Source organism: Cebus imitator, unplaced genomic scaffold (genome assembly GCF_001604975.1).
Source record: "Cebus imitator isolate Cc_AM_T3 unplaced genomic scaffold, Cebus_imitator-1.0 Scaffold558, whole genome shotgun sequence".
Classification (NCBI taxonomy): Eukaryota; Metazoa; Chordata; class Mammalia; order Primates; family Cebidae; genus Cebus; species Cebus imitator.
The window spans coordinates 373008-391052 of NW_016107873.1; the positions used below are offsets into that span (position 1 = coordinate 373008).

The 18045-nt window shown below is 36.5% G+C and overlaps 1 protein-coding gene across 27 annotated transcripts in view; it reads left to right on the forward strand.

The window, feature by feature from the left end:
• Positions 1-18045, forward strand: part of SNAP91 (synaptosome associated protein 91) — a 161843-nt gene that overhangs the window by 118184 nt on the left and 25614 nt on the right. For 14 of the 27 annotated variants that reach the window (XM_017515774.2, XM_037733950.1, XM_037733946.1 and 11 more), the window contains 8 exons: positions 4235-4342; positions 4970-5233; positions 5449-5526; positions 5689-5760; positions 6176-6259; positions 7421-7504; positions 16009-16143; positions 17785-17934. In XM_017515774.2, the coding sequence (XP_017371263.1) occupies positions 4235-4342; positions 4970-5233; positions 5449-5526; positions 5689-5760; positions 6176-6259; positions 7421-7504; positions 16009-16143; positions 17785-17934 (975 nt within the window). The remainder of the gene's footprint in view (positions 1-4234; positions 4343-4969; positions 5234-5448; positions 5527-5688; positions 5761-6175; positions 6260-7420; positions 7505-16008; positions 16144-17784; positions 17935-18045) is intronic. The other 13 variants (XM_037733953.1, XM_037733951.1, XM_037733961.1 and 10 more) reach the window with 5 other exon arrangements.

Below are 18045 nucleotides of genomic sequence, written 5' to 3' on the forward strand. Positions count from 1 at the left end.
ATGGGGAGGAAGGCAGCAAATCACACTGCCACATGTGTTCCTATGCAACAATTTTGCATGTTCTTCACATGTACCCCAAAACCTAAAATGCAATAAAATAAATAAATGGGAAAAAAAAAGAAAGAGAGAAAAAGAAAAAAAAATATATTTTGTCTCTCTGCAATGGGCAAGGTAGAACCCTAGAATAATCAGAAAACCAGTTATGTTTTGTTTAACACAGCCTAACTTTACAACTTTAAAACATGCCTTTTTGAGGTCCTATGCAATATGTACAGCAACTAAGTAGATTTCTTTAGAAATAAAGCTTAATGGATTTGAATTTCAGAAAAATGGCTAATTTCATGCCTATGAAATATTAAATCTGTTTAATGAATTTTAGTACTATATTTAAATTAAAATTTTTATAAATAATAAATTATTTTTAACAGAAATATTCAGATTGATACACAAATAATGTTTTAGTCATTTCAATGTAAGTTCATCATGTAAGTCACTAAAAATTTTTTGTCAGATACATTTATTAAATGCTTCATGTTTTAAAGCGAACTTTTAAGAAATGAGATCTGCTTTTTATGATCCTGCAGAACAGGATTGCAAGGCAGTATTATGCTTTAAAAATTTAGTAAAATTTATAAATATTCATAAAAATAAAAGACAAAATTCTTTAAAATATCCATTTTATATTGATGCTAATTTTACTAACAATAACACATTGATTTGAACAACATAGGGTTTTTCTAAACATTAGAGTGCTAAATTGATGCCAATTCCTCTGCACACCAACAAGGATACTCTGAATTAGCTGTGTCGATTTGTGAGCAAATTTTCATGAGTTTGGTAGTCTGCAAACATTAAACCAAGTGGCTGGAAAACCAGAGAACTCACCTCACAAGCCTGATCCCATGGGTACATGTTGGTCAAAAAACTAAGTTAACCAACCTTCCTTAAAACCAATACTTAAACACTTTCTACTAGATTTCATGTAAAAGCCTTATAACCTGGGACCTTTGGGGAAGAAAAGGAACCAGAATGTGACCCTTGGGCTGTTGAGAACAATTGGACCCTTTGTTCTGAGTGTGTGATTTAAGATGGCTTATGTGGCCGAAGTAGATCGGGAGAATAGGTCAGGCTGGGGGAAACAACAGCTCTTAGATTTGTGAGAGGTAGTCACATGATAAAAAGTTTGAGCGGAAAATTCTTTCTTAGAGTGCTAGATGGGAAAAAAAAGACTAGTCTGCACAGTCAGATCAGTTTATGGATTAAGGCCAAGACTGAGTCCATAATTGAAGAACAGCAGGAGCATGCGTTTCCAGGAAATAGCGCTGGTTGAAAAACTGACAGAATGTAGAAATTAACTGCAATTGGGTAACATGAAAAAGAGAACTGAACTGGAAATAGCTTTAGTTTGCAATACTGGAAAGATAATGCTGCCATTAATAATTTAAAAAATAGATATTAAAAAGGTTTTTTTTTTTTTAACAAATTCAGATTTTATTATCTCACAGTTCTAGTGGCTGACTGAGCTCAGCTGGTCAGTTCTTACTCAAGGTCCCTTTTGTGGCTGCAGTCAGACAATGATTGGGCCTGGTACCATCTGGACACTCATTCATGTCTCCTGTGGGGCTGGGAAGATTCAAACAGCTGGGGGGTGGGAACACCTGCAGCTCCTATCTTTAAAGAAAGTTCTGACAGTTGTAGATGAGTTAAGTTGATAATGTTTCATTTTAAGTAACAAGAGAAGTATTTAAAGGAGAGATCTTGCTGACAAGGGGATTTTTAAAAACCCTCTTCTGAGAATGTAACTATAACAATATGGGCTTTTTCTCTACTTACACATAAGTGATAACCTAAAAGGGTCAGCCCACAAATACCTATTTGATCCCTGGCATTAATGTAACTGATGTTTATTCAATTATAAAGGAGGGAGTAAAAGCATGGAATGAGGCACATTTCATAAAAGATGTAGTACAGTGGCTAAACACACAAAGCTCAGTCAGACAGCTTTGAGCCAAATCCTAACTCTGCCATTTTCTGACTCTGTAACATTGGTCAAGTCATCAGACTTTTTTTTTTTAAAGTAATTTTTAATTGAAAAATTAAACGTGTGTGTGTGTGTGTGTGTGTGTGTGTGTGTGTGTGTGTGATGTACAACATGATATTTTTATGTGTCATTGTGGAATGGCTAAGTTGAGCTAATCGACATATATCCATTACCTCACTTACTGTTTGTGGTGAGAACACATATGCTGTAAGCTTTGGTTCTCTTATCTACAGAACAGAGATAGTGGAATCTACATCACAAGATAGTTATAGATATTAAGTTTAATAATGGCAATATATATGACTGCTATTACCGTTTCTACTCTTTGCAATATTATTGGCCTCAGTTCCAAATTTTATAGGAACAAAAAGAAAGAAAACATCTGACCTGACTCATGGCAAAATATTTACAGCCCTCCCAACCTCTTTTCATACTTGTCTTATATTCTTCTGCCCCACTCTTAGGGAGTGTGTTGCTCTAAGTCCTCTAGTATCCTTAACATGTCATTTAGAAAGTGGGCCTACCCTATCCCTTAATATATTCTTCTTCTTTAGTTTTATTTATTTGGCCTGTCAGCCTGCTTGTACTCAAAATATATATAAATTCCTGGCTAGGCATAGTGGCTTAGGCCTATAATCCCAGCACTTGCAGAGGCTAAAGCCAGAGGATCACTTGAGCCTAGTAGTTAAAAGCTATAGTGAGCTATGATAGTGCCACTGCACTCCAGCCTGGGCAACAGAGCAAGACTTTGTCTCTAATAATAAATGAATGGGACATATATTTCCTCAGTATAACGAGAGGAGCAATCAGATCAGACTAATCCATAAGATATGAATAACTGATGTCCTGTTGTCCCTTTTAGAGATATCTGCGATTTGGTAAAGGGCCTTTTAACCCAAATAAGTATCTAGTTTAATGTTTGTTATTCCATATAAAACTAGAACTCAGCATTACTAAAGAGTGTTTCATACTCAGCTTGGGACATGCCAGGTCAAACTGAGAAACAAGTTTCTTGACTATAGCATGTCCAAGAGTCTTAATATACTAAGTAAATCTCCAAGGAAGAAGATATACTGTGTAGCACTTCCCAAGTATATATGACAAGTTATTTTCATGACGGAAGGAACAGTGTTCTGGGAAACATGAGTAGATATTGCCGTAGACAGTATTTGGAGATGGGAAGTCTAGCAGGTAAGTGACAGGTTCTAGGTGAATGCTGGTCCCCACTCCCCAGGAGTTTCTTCTCCTAAGCCTGTCATGCTTATGATTACTTGATTCCTTCTATACTTTTGAAACTATAGCATCTCTATGCAAGCTCCAGGACTTAACTAACATTGTTTGCTGATAGAAACACATTGGGAAGCATTTGTACACATCAGCCATTTGTAAATTGGGCATTTATAAACTGTGGCTGCTTGTATATTAACAATATTCTACTATAAATAATAATACACTTATGGTCTTAAAATATGAAACTGTAGTTTTAATCTGTTGAAAATAGATTATTTTCCAAATAACTAGAAAAATATAATTGTATTATGGTGTCATACCCTAATTTTATCTATCTATATCTTTAAGTTATTGGTTACATTTGGAAATGCTTTTCAAGGATAGTGAAGACTTAGCATTTAGGAGTGCTTAGTAAACCTTTAATGTTAGCACTGTAACTTTACCTGTACTACTAGATTATTAAAAAATCTTAAAACTAGAATTGTTTATATTGCCATTATATATTTAATTGTATTGGCATTAAAGAAGATATTAGGTTCGCTAGAAACTATGAGACAGGGACATTTTAATAACACAGTGAATCAGTATTACCTGGATGAGAAAGTTTAATGTCTTAAATTACATAATAAAATTATTTTTTGTTTTAATTTTTACATCCATTAATTTCTAATGATACATAAAACATGCTTCTCAAGCCCTTATACAATGAGAATCTCATTACCTTTTGGATCCTATTAGGCCTCAGCAGTATCAACACTATATCACTTGCATGTTAACTAACATGAAGGTGTGCAAAGAATAATTGTTTTGTCACCACCAACAGTGCATGGGCCATAAAAATGCATTTTAAAAAAATTCATGTTGTATAAGGGAGCCTTATTCACAATTTAACTTGGTTCTTTTACTATATTTTCTTCTCTTTTTATTCCTTTAATTTCTATTGTTTTAAAAACTGCACCCAAGATGCCTTTGCAGCTTCTCCTGGGGAGGCCCCTGCAGCATCCGAAGGGGCCGCCGCACCAGCTACCCCAACCCCTGTAGCAGCAGCACTTGATGCATGTTCAGGAAATGGTGGGTTTAAAGTCATTAGCCAGTCTGTTATTTTTCTGTCCTAATGTAAAACCCCTGTAGTTAGATGTGGCCATATGTTTTTCTAATTTTCTTCTGAGTATAAAATATCATTCATCATAACTGAATAAATAATGCCAGCATTTAAAACATTAAGACAATGAAGTACATACTTATCAAAATTGACAATTTCTTAAGATTGACAATTTTTGTCAGTGCAAGTATGCTGTCTTAATGTTTTTTTTTTTCTAATGCTATGTTGTACTCTTGTAACACTGAGTTCAAATAGATTGGCATGTTTTAATGAATTTTCAAAGCTACCAGATTGACCAAATTGAGTGAAGATTTGAAGGATAGCAATCTCTGATCCTAGACTGTAGGTTAATCTTACAGCACTTTGCAAAGTGCTTTAGTTTCCTAACTTGTGGTACCTACTAAGTTTTCCTTTTTCTTTAGAAAAACATTCTAGTCACTAACCCCTGCCAGTAGCATAGTAGTTAAATCCAAGGAGCCTCACACCAAGCTAATGTATAAATATCTGTGTAGGGTGTCTCTTGCCATAGTTATGATGCTGTCTCTTGCCTCTTTCCTTACTGATGCTGTGTGTGTCTCCACTTTCCTTTCCAAAAGACCCCTTTGCCCCATCTGAAGGTAGTGCAGAGGCTGCACCTGAGCTGGACCTCTTTGCAATGAAGCCACCTGAGACCAGTGTTCCTGTAGTTACCCCTACAGCTAGCACAGCCCCTCCGGTTCCCGCAACTGCTCCTTCTCCTGCTCCTGCCGTTGCAGCTGCCGCTGCTGCCACTACCACTGCCACCGCCGCTGCCACCACCACTACCACCACCTCCGCTGCCACCGCCACCACTGCTCCTCCTGCTCTAGATATCTTTGGTGGTAATTTTTTGTTATTGTTGTCAACCTCTTTCCATCTGGTGGATTGAATTCTGGTCCTTGAGATGTACTGCATGAAGACTGTATAATTAAATGGTTCTCTAGAAACCATTTGCCGCTTAATTCAGAATTCTGAAAAGTGCTAATTCAGGACTGAGAAGTGATGCTGTTTCAGGCTTGTTCAAGTTGAGTAAAGGCATGTGTGTTCTTGGTCTTAGATTTATTTGAGTCCGCTCCTGAAGTTGCTGCAGCGCCTAAGCCAGATGCTGCTCCTAGCATAGACCTGTTTGGTACAGGTAAAACCAAAGCAACCCTTTTTTTCACTTTCGTTTCTTAGATGTTTCCTGATTAAGCTCTTTATACTCACCTATGATAATGCATTTGTTAGATTTTTTACTTTGATTTCAGCTTCCTACTACTTACCTCTCCTTGGTTTTGGTTTGTTTCACTTTTGGAAGATGCTTTCTCCTCTCCACCACAAGGGGCCTCTCCTGTGCCTGAGAGTTCTCTCACTGCTGACCTCTTATCCGGTGAGTGCTTTGTTTGCCAAGGTCAGGCCTTCATAGATGTCTGGTGGAAGTAATGCATGGACAGAAGGATATGACATGTGGGTTTTTCTTGAGTTCTTTTAAATTTAAAACTTACTTAAAAAGAAAAACTTCCCCTTAGGACCATCATCAACTGGTGAGGGTTAATATTTCAAATCTAAGGCTAGCGAATAGAGAAAATTTTTTCACACTAAAATGTCTGACCTCGAGTCAAATTTTATTTTGTACCAGAAAATGTGTATTTTAAAATCTGTTTGCTTTTCTTTAACTGATAAGATTGTCTACAGTCTTTCTGCCTGGAGTGAACCATAAAATCCCAAGATGCCATTTGTCAAGGCTCATGGTTTTCTTTTCTCTTGGGTGACATGCACTTTTTCCTATCTGTGCTTCACTGCAGTGGATGCATTTGCAGCACCATCTCCTGCAACCACTGCCTCGCCAGCAAAGGTGGATTCTTCAGGTGTCATAGACCTTTTCGGGGGTGCGTATTTCTCCTCCATCAACACTTAAGGAATGTTTTTTCTTCAGAATAATTTTTAGGTCTATTTTATTATATTTCATCATTTTTTCTTTAGATTATATAAAATTTCTTCTGTCTCTTAAATGTAAACTTAAGTTTTTAAGATCATTTTCATTTCTTCGCCATCATCATCTTCATCCTCATTATTTCATCATAATTTTCAGTGCATGATGTAACAAAACACATAATTTTTCACTTGAAGTCTTTATGTTTTCAACTGTTTGTTCATCTAATGTAGAATTACCTGACTGGAATTTCCTTCTACTGTTTTTCCTTGGTGATCTTGATCTGTTGTCTAAATCAACATCTCTAAGTTCTTAAAAGCAAAATAAACACAATCTATTAATAGATAATTTAGAAATGAAAGCAAGCCAGTTAAAACTGAAAGCATATGGTCTAGATGTTGTACATTATTCTGTAGGTTTATTTATATTAAGTTTAATGTTTTACTCTCCTTACAAAGAATTAGAAGGATTGGAAATGTGTTGCTGATTTAAATATATTTTCCTGTCCTTTATGTGTTATCTGAGGGCAGGAAGATGCACTGAATTAAGTCTTGAGCTAAAATATCATCCTTAGAAAGTTCAACTCACATTGAGTACCTCCTGTACACTGAAGCATCGTGGACATTCCATGTTGGGTACATGAGGAATACAAAGATGTCACAGTCTCTGATATTTGGGGGCTCAACACTTGTGACAAATATGCACTAAACCTTGATATATAGGTACAGATAATGTTGCTGTTCCTTGAATTAAGTTTATTAATTCTTTTAAATGTTCAATAGAATTCTAAATGGAAAAAATCTGTTTCATTACCTTTAGGTAAAATGTTTAAAACTGCTTCTGTTTTGACAGATGACAGGGTTAAGTAAAAAAATTTTATTCTTAAAAGAATTCTCTTAATCTTACAAGGAGGTATTACTTGTTAATATTTTAGAACTCTCTTTGAGAGAATAAACCAGTCAGAGCATAATTCATGTGATCATTTCACATACCCACAAAAGACCAGCTCACTGTACACTGTCATGTCTCTGCATTTCTCTGCAGAATATTTCAATTACTTACTGTACTTACTGTTTACACTTTCTTACTTTTCCGCTGCACGATGGATAATGGATAGATGCGTTTGGAAGTAGTGCTTCTGAGCCCCAACCTGCACCTCAGGCTGCTTCTACTTCATCAGCATCGGCAGACCTACTAGCTGGTAATTAAATTAAAATAGTGTTTTGTAGAAGTTAAATGTGGATATATTTTTATAAGCAAGAAATATTACAGAAATTGCAGGGTGTATGTTTTCTTTTTCTTTCAAGACATGAAATTGAGGGAGTGGGGCAAGGATTGAAAAACTGTCTATTGGGTACTATGCTTATTACTTGGGCGACAGGATCAATCGTACCTCAAATTTCAGCATCACGTAGTACACCCATGTAACAAATCTGTACTTGTCCCCCAAAATCTAAAATAAAAATTGAAATACTTTTAAAAATGATTTTAAAAGACATGAAATTAGAAATTAAGTCATTATACAATAGAAGTTTGATTATTTCTCAGGGTTTTATGAAACTGGTCTTAAAACCGCAGCTGTATACAAACTACCCTTGTGGCTTTTTGGGTGCTCCAAATCTGCCTTAGTTTCAGTCAACATGTCTCTTTTAGTTTATTTAAAAGGTAATATGCTTATGTAGCAATTTTTGTCTTGTAGTGTCTATGCCCATCTTTTTTTTAAAGGAATTTGTGGGGAAACATACCTTGATGTTTGAATATAGGTTTGTAACATGTGAATCACTCCATAAAAAACTGTTACAGACTCCTATCATTGAGTCAAAACTGCTATCACATAGGCTACTTTTTTTAAATAAGATGATCATTTTTCTATGTGAAAACTCATGGCTGATCCCAGTTCAACAGGGTAATAGCGTGAAATAGATTGGTACAGTTTGCCTAGGATTATTGCTTGTGGCCTAGGTAGTATATATTAAAATAAAAGGAAACAGCTCAAGGACTCAAAAACAGTAAAAGCCAAGTATTGGTCTTCCTTGGGAGCAAGAAAAAGTGTGTGCTTAATGATAGCCTTGACCTAGAAATTATTATTTTCATAAGCAAAGCATTATGAAAGACCAGTTGCAAGACCACAATAATAAGTTTAATTTCAGATTATTAGTCAAACTCACAAGACATTGTTGGCTTACCTTACTCTGATTTTACTTAGAAGGGTACATAACAGGAACCACAACAATAGTATCACAGAGAACTCAGACACTCAGATGCAGCTTCTGAGGTCCCTTCACAGTCACCACAAGGGATGGATTTTGGTCCTCAGGTTGACAAGGGGCTGATGACAGCATGGGCCACATCACCACTGAGAAGCTGCCGTGCATTTCTGAAGTCTCTCATCTTAAATTCCGTGCTAGGGCTAGCCATGTAGACCTTGATAGAGCATATGAATAGTTCCCTTTTTTTAAGTGTGGCTGTAGCCCATAAAATTACAAGTTATACAATAAACAATCCTGGCACCAGGTACAGCAAGGTAAGGAACATTTTTTCTTTGACTAGTAGTGAGTAATGGCAGATCCTAAAGGACCCTCATCAGCCTTCAGAATTGTAGGAAGTTTGAGTTGAGATCAAATCTTTCCTCAGGAAGCTGAAGCAGGTCGTCATAGCCCAGCTGTTAACCTTTCCTTCAATCAGTAATTCAGTCTGGCTATTTAATGGTCTCCCAGGGGCAATAGTTCTCTAGTGTCTTTCCCATCCTTTCCAGACTACTCGATCAAACATGACAGTCTTGCTGGCTGAAACCACTCATACTAGTGACTACCACTAGGTATTTTCTTCAACAATGAAGAACCAGGGCTCCACCGTGAAGTTGCAGAGATGATAAGAGGCAATGCATTTAACACAAACCACAGCTGGTTACTTGGGGAAATAAACTGCTAGTTTGCCTAGTTTTTCCTCCAGGCCTAGATATTCTTACATCAGCTTTAAATTGGCTACCAAAACTTTCAAACTCTTACTAAACCAATAAATTTCATACACATTTTTGGGGTTCAGCAATAAGATTTTAACATGCCAAAGAAATAGCATAGTTTTAAATGGCTATGGGAGTTCATGACCTTGTTAACTTTAAAATGAGATTAGTGATTACAAACATTTTGCTTTGATGTTATAATTAAGGTTAAAACGGCTGGTAAAATAAATGTTGTGGCCTTTCACAGAAGTCTATGAATTATTTCTTTCTCTCTCGGGTATCCCATTCCCTTGCCACAGATCTCAAATGGGGATTTGCAGCCTACCAGGCAGGAGCCTGGCAGAGTGGTCAGCCATTGTTGACCACCTCCAGAGCTACACAGCCACATTGTCTACTGCAGGGTCATCCTCCATTGTGGCCTCTCTGTGCCCTTCAAGGCTAGAACCTGAGAGATTCTGTTTCCAAAAGAGCCCAGGACACTAGAAACTGGAGCTGAAAGGCTAATCAAAGCCTGTGGGAAAAGGGAATGTTCCCATCCAATTCCAAGTCAGAAGTCAGTAACAGAACAAGAGATTTAACCCTGAGGAGATAAGATCTAAAAACACACCTGGAACAAGCCTGAAGGGGTTTGTCACCTGCTGCCAGGTACAATTGCACATAGCTGTGCCACAACTGCACAGCTTGGTACATGGACAGGTCCAGCAGAGGAAGTGGACAAAAAAGTATGTTAGTTCCCTTTACAAAAAATAAAATTATTCAATTGTGTTATCCATTCTGAAATCTTAGTAAAACGGGGTGGAAAAGAGGAGAAAATCGGCAATGAAAATAACAATGTCATCTACATAGGTCTGATTTACTGCACACTTTTCATTGCTTCCTTGTGACTCTTTCAGTGATAGGAAGAGTTATATATTGTGTACACTTTCTTATTTCTCTCTTTTCTATTTAAATAAATTAATATTTAATGTAAATTGGTATAAATGGGTTTTAATGTCTCATTTGCTTTTAAGACAATTCTTGTAATTTAATTTATACATATGTCAGTGCCTGATTTATTTGGTATAATGTAAAATATTATTTCACCTTATATCCTGGTGAAAGGGGTTGGGCACAGTGTCTCACACCTGTAAGACACTGTGGGAGGCCGAGGTGGACAGATCACTTGAAGTCAGGAGTTTGAACCAGCCTGGCCAACATGGTGAAACCCCATTCTCTACTAAAAGCAAAAAACAAAAATAAGCTAGGCATAAGAAATTTTAACATATTTATAATTTCTGTAGGGCTTAATTTTGGGGACTACATTTGGGGACTACATACTTCCCTGTTTTCTTATAGAAAAACATTTCTCATACTTGTTCAAGTATCAAAGCATCAGGAAGTCGTATTCTCACTAAGGAACATCATGGAATATTGATATAATTCTATCCTGTGAACTAGGAGCAACTTTCCTAGCCAAAAACAAAAACAGAAAAATGAAAAAAATTCTAATAAACACAATATAAAATCACAGCCACATTTATATATGTAACCTAGCTGATAGTTAGCTGTTTCTGAGTTCTCACAGTTCTCATACATTTTTTGTTTAATGCATATTAAGTAGGACAAATATTTGGGGCACTGTGTATAGTAATTTATAGTGAAGCTTAGCATTCATATTTTATTTGTGTCTGTGTTTATTTGGGGGAGGGATCAGCTAAGTCCAGTCTGTTGAAACTAAGAGGATTTTTAAAAATAAATAAATAAATGAGCCTAGTCATAGATGGCAAGCCCACAAATATGATCAGAATCAAAGAGAGAGAAGAGAGAAAAAGATTCTCTAGAATCTTGTGATTGCCTGTTAGGAATAAAAAGAAAACTAATGGGAGGGTAGACTGCTCAAAGGGAACCTTGGTCACTGGACTCAGTGCCTAAGATTAGATTTTTTTGAGGGGAACACATTTACATATGAATCATAAAGATAAGGCAATAAATATATATTATATTAAATGTTAAAGTGATTATAGAGATTTTAAGTCAAAAATTAACCATCTTAAAATTGAGGAAAAAGCTTTGTCGGAAATTGGTATGTATTTTGAAACTATAAAACAAAGGCTAATTGGATAGTCTCTTGAAAATGAACCTATCTGTCATAAAAACTATACTTCTTTGTTTCTAGAACTGTCAGATAATACGAATTCCAGAATTAAACAGCACTTAAAATATCGCCTTAGTCTTCTTCTACCCCTTGAATAAAAATTTTAAGGTGTTTGGTACATGCAGTATAGTAAAATGAGAAAAAACTCTGGAGAAGACAACTTCCAATGAAGCCAGACTAGAAAAATAATTCTCAAAATAATGAAGAAAGAGAAGAATGTGGGAAGGGGGAATCAGAAGGGGGAATCCATAACAACACCAATGAGTAATTCTCTCCAAGCCATTGAGATTACGGTTAGGATACAGATATTATTCATATCTCAGGTAGCGCCAGAATGAAAACTTGAAAGTTTTTAACTAATAAAAGTAAATATTTCATACAGTGAAGAGTAAAGCTGCCAAACTCTGTTCAAAATATATCAAATGAAAATATAGATGTTTGAAAGTTTGAGGCAGGTTCCTGGATGGCAGAGGTAAAAATGGACTATTAAGGAAGTTAGGTGTGTTGAGGAGTATGCCTAACATCTGAGGTTGGCATCGAGTAGGACAACCATGTTCTTCCTTAATAGACACAATTTTAGGGTGACTGTGCCATTAATCTGTACTAGTATGAGAGTATGTCATATCCTATCTCTAATTGCAAAGACAGGGGACTATATGGTCCAGCCTATGAGTCCCTTGTAGTTTTGCATTTGTTCTCTTAACCACATTAATTTCATAAAATGAGCTGCAGAAGTCCTTGAACTGAGTTTAAAATACAAACATGCCCAGTGTGGAATTAAAAAGTAACAATTTCCTCTAAAGGGAAAAGGTCTACAGAGGATCGATTCTATCATCCTGTGTGGGAGTGTGTTTATCAATAGTTTTAAAATTGTACTCTTGGCACTGAAACAATATGATGTGTTATATGGACTGTGTAGGCTATGACAGATAGACTTGATATATCTGAATCAATAGGTCTTCATTAAGTGTGTAGGCTACTCCCCTTTAGAAAGATACATTCATAAGACTAATCATCTGTGATTAAAAAGCAGGGTGTCAACAGATGGTTGAGTACCTGAAAATAGGTGGCTCTTCAGTTATAGTGTAGGACAGTTCAAATATAACTACAGGACACGCAAAAGCCTTACCTTATTTCCAATTCCATTCCATAGAACACGTTTCTTTTTGTTTTTATTTTTATTTTTTTTAAGCGACAAGGTCACCCTCTGTTGCACAGGCTGGAGGACATTGGTGTGAACACAGATCACTGCAGCCTTGAACTGATGAGCTAAAGCAGTCCTCCCACTTCAGCCTCCGGAGTAGCTGGGACTACAGTCACATGCCATCATGCCCCCCTGTCTAATGTATATATATAAATGAGGTCTCACTATGTTGACCAGGCTGGTCTCAAACTCCTGGCCTCAAGTGATCCTTCTGCCTCAGCCTCCCCAAGTGCTAGGATTACTGGCATGAACCACCATAGCCACCTAAACATCTTTCTTAATATAAATTAGAACCACATAGAAAGATTATTTAGGTTTTCCTGTTAACTCTCTTCCAGGGCCCTAAAAGTTTTCAGTGAGTTAACAGGAGGAATTCCCCAAACTTTTCATTAATGTCTGTAATGTTCATGTTGAGTTCTTCATATAGCAATTGATTACTTTTTTGAGATAATCCCTTGGTTATCTTATATCACCTAAGAGCTGTTTAATTATTCTAGGCTTGTGAGGGCACTTATTTCACAATAACTGAGTATAATGGGAAAAAGTCATCCTGCCAGATCTCTGAAAATTTTATAAATGTGTAGGAAGAATGCCACTACAGCGTTTTTTTCTGGATGTGGGAAAGAGGCTGTGTGGTACAGTGGCAAAGAGTCCAGACTCTGGAGAATTCCTGTGTGGAATCCTGGATCAGCAATTTGACTCCATGTGACCTTGAACAAATTATCTAACATCTCTGATCTTAGCTTTCTAATCTTTGAACCTCGTGTGGTTGTTATAATGATTAAATAAGCTAATATGTGTTTTAAATTGAACCATTTAAAACTGCTGATTTTTCTAGGACCAAACAGTCAAATATCAGCCATTCGTGTAGTTCATATGGCTCACCCTAAAAGAGGAAACCAAACAGTGCCTGGCCCTTGGTGAGCCCTGTGCCAATCTTGGCTTTACCTTTAATTTTCTTAGAGGAGGCACTATTTTTTTCAGTGAACAGCTTTATTTATTCACTTGTAGATGGATTCTTAACATAAAGTGGAAATAACACTAAGCAAAGTGTCCTAAGTAAATGCACTCCTTTTCTTCCTTTTACTGAATCTTATCAGTGTGTTAGCTTCTTTTTTTTTTTGAGACAGAGCCTTGCTCTGTCGCCAGGCTGGAGTGCAGTGGCCCCATCTCGGCTCACTGCAACCTCCGCCTCCCGGGTTCAAGCAATTCTGCTGCCTGAGCCTCCCATCTAGCTGGGACTACAGGCACACACCACCACGCCCAGCTAATTTTTGTATTTTTAGTAGAGACGGGGTTTCACCATGTTGGCCGGGATGGGCTCGATCTCTTGACCTCATGTTCCACCCGCCTTGGCCTCCCAAAGTGCTGGGCTGTTGACTTCTCTTTAAGTGATTTCTTCTAGTCATGAGATGACAGGACTGAATCAGATGATCCTGAGGCCATTTCCAACTCTGATATTCTGTGATTCTAGAATAAATGATCCTTCTGTGGCCAAGTTTTAAGTCAAGAGTCAAGTTGTCTCCACATTCACCTACAGAAAGAGAATCACACCACAGAACAGCTGCCTAAAGTAACCAGACATATTCCAATTTGAGGTGCGGGATAATGGTTTTTAAAAACCCGCATTAATACAGCCACCAATCTTCCTAAAATCAAAATGGTCACATTCACAAAAATAATTACTTTTAGCCTACCTTTGCTGGGCTAAGGTCTTCCTGATTTAGAGGATGTCTTCTTCAGTAAAGAAAATTACGTAATGCTTATGTCATTCAAATACTAAAATCACTTAAAGTAGCCATAATGAACTGTAATCTAATAAATAACTTTTTTCCTAAATTAAAATTTTTAATACACATATGAGGAAAGTCTAAACCCACATCACTGTCAATTTATAGGAATAACATTACTTGAACAGTATTGCTACGTGCTTTAGAAAATAGTAGAGAATTTTAGTGGAAATCATTTTCAAAATTATAAATCAATTCTATAGAATATAAACTTAAAGATGTTTTTGAAACATTGTTTTTGCAAGCAGTTTGTGAAGAAGAGACAATGTGGCTGGATTTGAAAGGAAAATATACTTTAACTGTATACAGGAACATCTTCTGGTAGTAATAAATTCTTATATAATAGAACATCATTCAGTGTCTTGGTAAGAAATCACTTCCTTCACAGGTTGTATATTTTTGTACAGCAGCAATGCAGAGTGACCCCTGCTTCTGTTGCTGTTTGTTGATTGAGAGAAATGTTTTGCTTCCAGCCCTCAAAGGATAAATACTTAATTTGAAGGTGGATTACAGTAGTCTTTGATTTCTTCTCACCTTTTATATTCAAAAGTGTCCTTCATTTAATAAACATTAATTCAGTGTTTTAGGCACTGTGTGGGATATTAGTGGGAAAGACATGAAAAGAAGACACAGATCCTGGCCTCAAAAAGCCATCCTGGGGTTGGAGAAGGGGCAATGGGGATAAATACATGTAATGGGAGTAGGATGGGGTTATGTATTAGGTGCTGAGGATACTTCTTGTGTATATGGGGATATGGGTGGGGTGTACCTGGCGGTCGGTAGTAATGTAAGGGCAAGGAAGTCTTACCAGAGCAGGCATCTGACACTGCGAGTGGTGGATCACAGCTGCAGCCTGCTTTGCAGAGATGTGGAGGGTCCAGTGGGTAGAGACAGAAGGACCCGTTCACTACACAAATTATATGAATTATATGAATTGAAAAACTATGGGGAGCTGATAGAAGATTTTAGAGAAGTAACTTTGTCAACATTTTCCACTTGGAAATATCACTCTGGCTGCACTGTGGAAACTAGATTGGAGGAGGTCTAGACTAGAGACAGTACGCCAACCCACTCCATGACTGTTCATGAATCCAGAGAGCAGTGTTGCAGGGACCTGCACTGGTGGTGACAGCAGTGGGGCTAGAACATGTATGATAGATGTTAAAGATTTGATGTGTATTTTTCTGATTTGTATTTATAGTTTATTATAATTTGAAGTAAACGTTTTCTAGAAACCAGATATTATGATTTAAAGAAACATAAAATTTAAATGTAATGAGACTATCTGCATTTTAACCCCAGTGATGCCTTCTTTGTTTTATATACTCCATTGTAATAATAGATTTGCTTGCTATCAGTTCTCTTAATAAGGGTATATATTCTTGTGTCCTGTCTTATTTCTAATTAAATTAAATCTCTCATTAATGCATGTCAGACATCAAAATATTATACTTGAACAACTTTTCAGAAATGAGCTTCTCTGTTTCACTCACTGCTAATCAACAGGCAGTCGATTCCTTTTCAGTTTTCTATAACTTTTTAAATTCTGTTTTTATGGCCTTTACCAACCTTCATGTTGTTTCTGCTTATGTTTTTCTGGAACATTTTTTTTCAGGATTTGGGGGTTCTTTCATGGCCCCTTCCCCATCTCCAGTGACTCCAGCTCAGAATAACCTGCTACAGCCCAATTTCGAGGCCGCTTTTGGGACAACGCCTTCAACTTCCAGCAGCAGCTCCTTCGATCCATCAGGTGAGGCAGTGACTTTCAAACATTCTTTTCATGTATCCTGGTAATAAAAAATCTATACTACCTAAGGTTAGTATGCAATCAGGAAATTTACAGCAAGCAAATATTGAATAATAATTTGGTTTATAAAATATTAATAAATCCCTGATTCAATAACTTAAAATTTACAGTACATATTGGTATCCATAAGAATAACCTGCAATCCTTTCTCTGTTTCTGTTTATTTTTAGCAGAAATCTAACTTAACCCACACACCATCTATTGCATGGCTTACGTGTACTTGGTTTAGAGATGGTTAAAGGAAAACAAATACTTTGTACTAAATCTTTGTACAGTGTTTGAATATGTGAACCCTCCCACTACTGTTGCTTACATCCTCTGAAGCCTGCATGGCCCTCAGTTTTATGAAGTTGAGACACAAATAGTATTCTTTGCCTGCCTTTAACCTTTCATCACTGCTGTCATTTTGTTTGTATTCTCTTCCATTCTACTCTTCCCATGCTGGGTCCTTACTACAAATTTTCAATTGGTGAGTTTTTGGCAATTAAATGTGTTTCAGAAACACCCTAAATATATCCTCTGCCTGACAATTTGGTTGCTTCTATTGCCAGTGCCTAGTTGAATGCTGTCCTTTTTCACTTGAAAATTATTGTATAGTAGTTGTTGTCATAGATATGCGTAGTTTTTGATAAAGTTTTACAATTACAAAGTTGTTGACATAGATAAGATATTAGCAATATCTTATGCAAATGCTGTGTGTCCACATTTTGAATGAACTTTCTGTATTCTAGGAAGTGAACAGTTAATAACTTATCATTTGGTGATCAGGAGCCATTGATGATGCATTTGATCCCTAATACTTAAAATAGTGTTTAATTTACTTACGCCCTTAGAATTATAACCAAAAGTGATTGCTCTAATGAGAAAGAAAAAAATCAAAATTATTACTTCTAAAATGTGATCAACTTTTTCAGGTACCTATTACTAGATGCTGATTGTTATATCAGATTTTATTTTGTTTCCTAATTTTGTAGGAAACTAAGAGATGCATTATTTTCTCATTTAAGAATTATTTTTAAATTAAACATCTTAGGTTTTCAGAGTACATTATTTAGACTTTGCCTTAAAGCACATTAGAATATTTTTGCTATTTTCTTAAATGAGAGCAACAATGGCAATATTGAGTGCCTATATAAAGCAAGCATTATAATAAACACATGATATATATCAACTAATTTAATGTTTACAACGAAGTCATCTATTGGTCATACTCTCCCCATTTACAGATAAGAAAACTAAAAAGTTCAGAGAGGAACTTTCTCAAAGTCTTATAGCCAGTGAGGCATGCAGCTGAATTGAAGCCCAGACCTGGCTGCAAAGTCTGTGTTCATTCCTGTACATTATACAGATTTTTTTTCCATCCTTGTTCATGTTCATTAGTAATTTCATACTTCATGAGTAGACATATGTCAACATGTTCTTCTTGGTGTTACAGTCATGAAAAGTGTGAATTACATGCCTTCTTTTATAAGATTGTATATTCACTTGTTTCCATAGCTTATCAAAAGACAGTTTTACTTTAAGTTTGCATATGACCTTGTTTTTGTTTTCAGTTATTCTGAACCTAGTCTATTTGATTTCCAGTGTTTGATGGTCTAGGTGATCTTTTGATGCCAACCATGGCACCAGCTGGGCAGCCTGCACCTGTCTCAATGGTACCACCCAGTCCTGCAATGGCAGCCAGCAAAGCCCTTGGGAGTGATCTTGATTCATCTCTTGCCAGCTTAGTAGGCAGTGAGTAATCTAGTTTTGTTTTGTTTTGTTTTTTTTTTAACTAAAGCATATGTGAATTTTCTCTCTCTCTCTCTCCCCCCCCCCGTTGTTGTCTCTTGTGTTTTGTTTCTG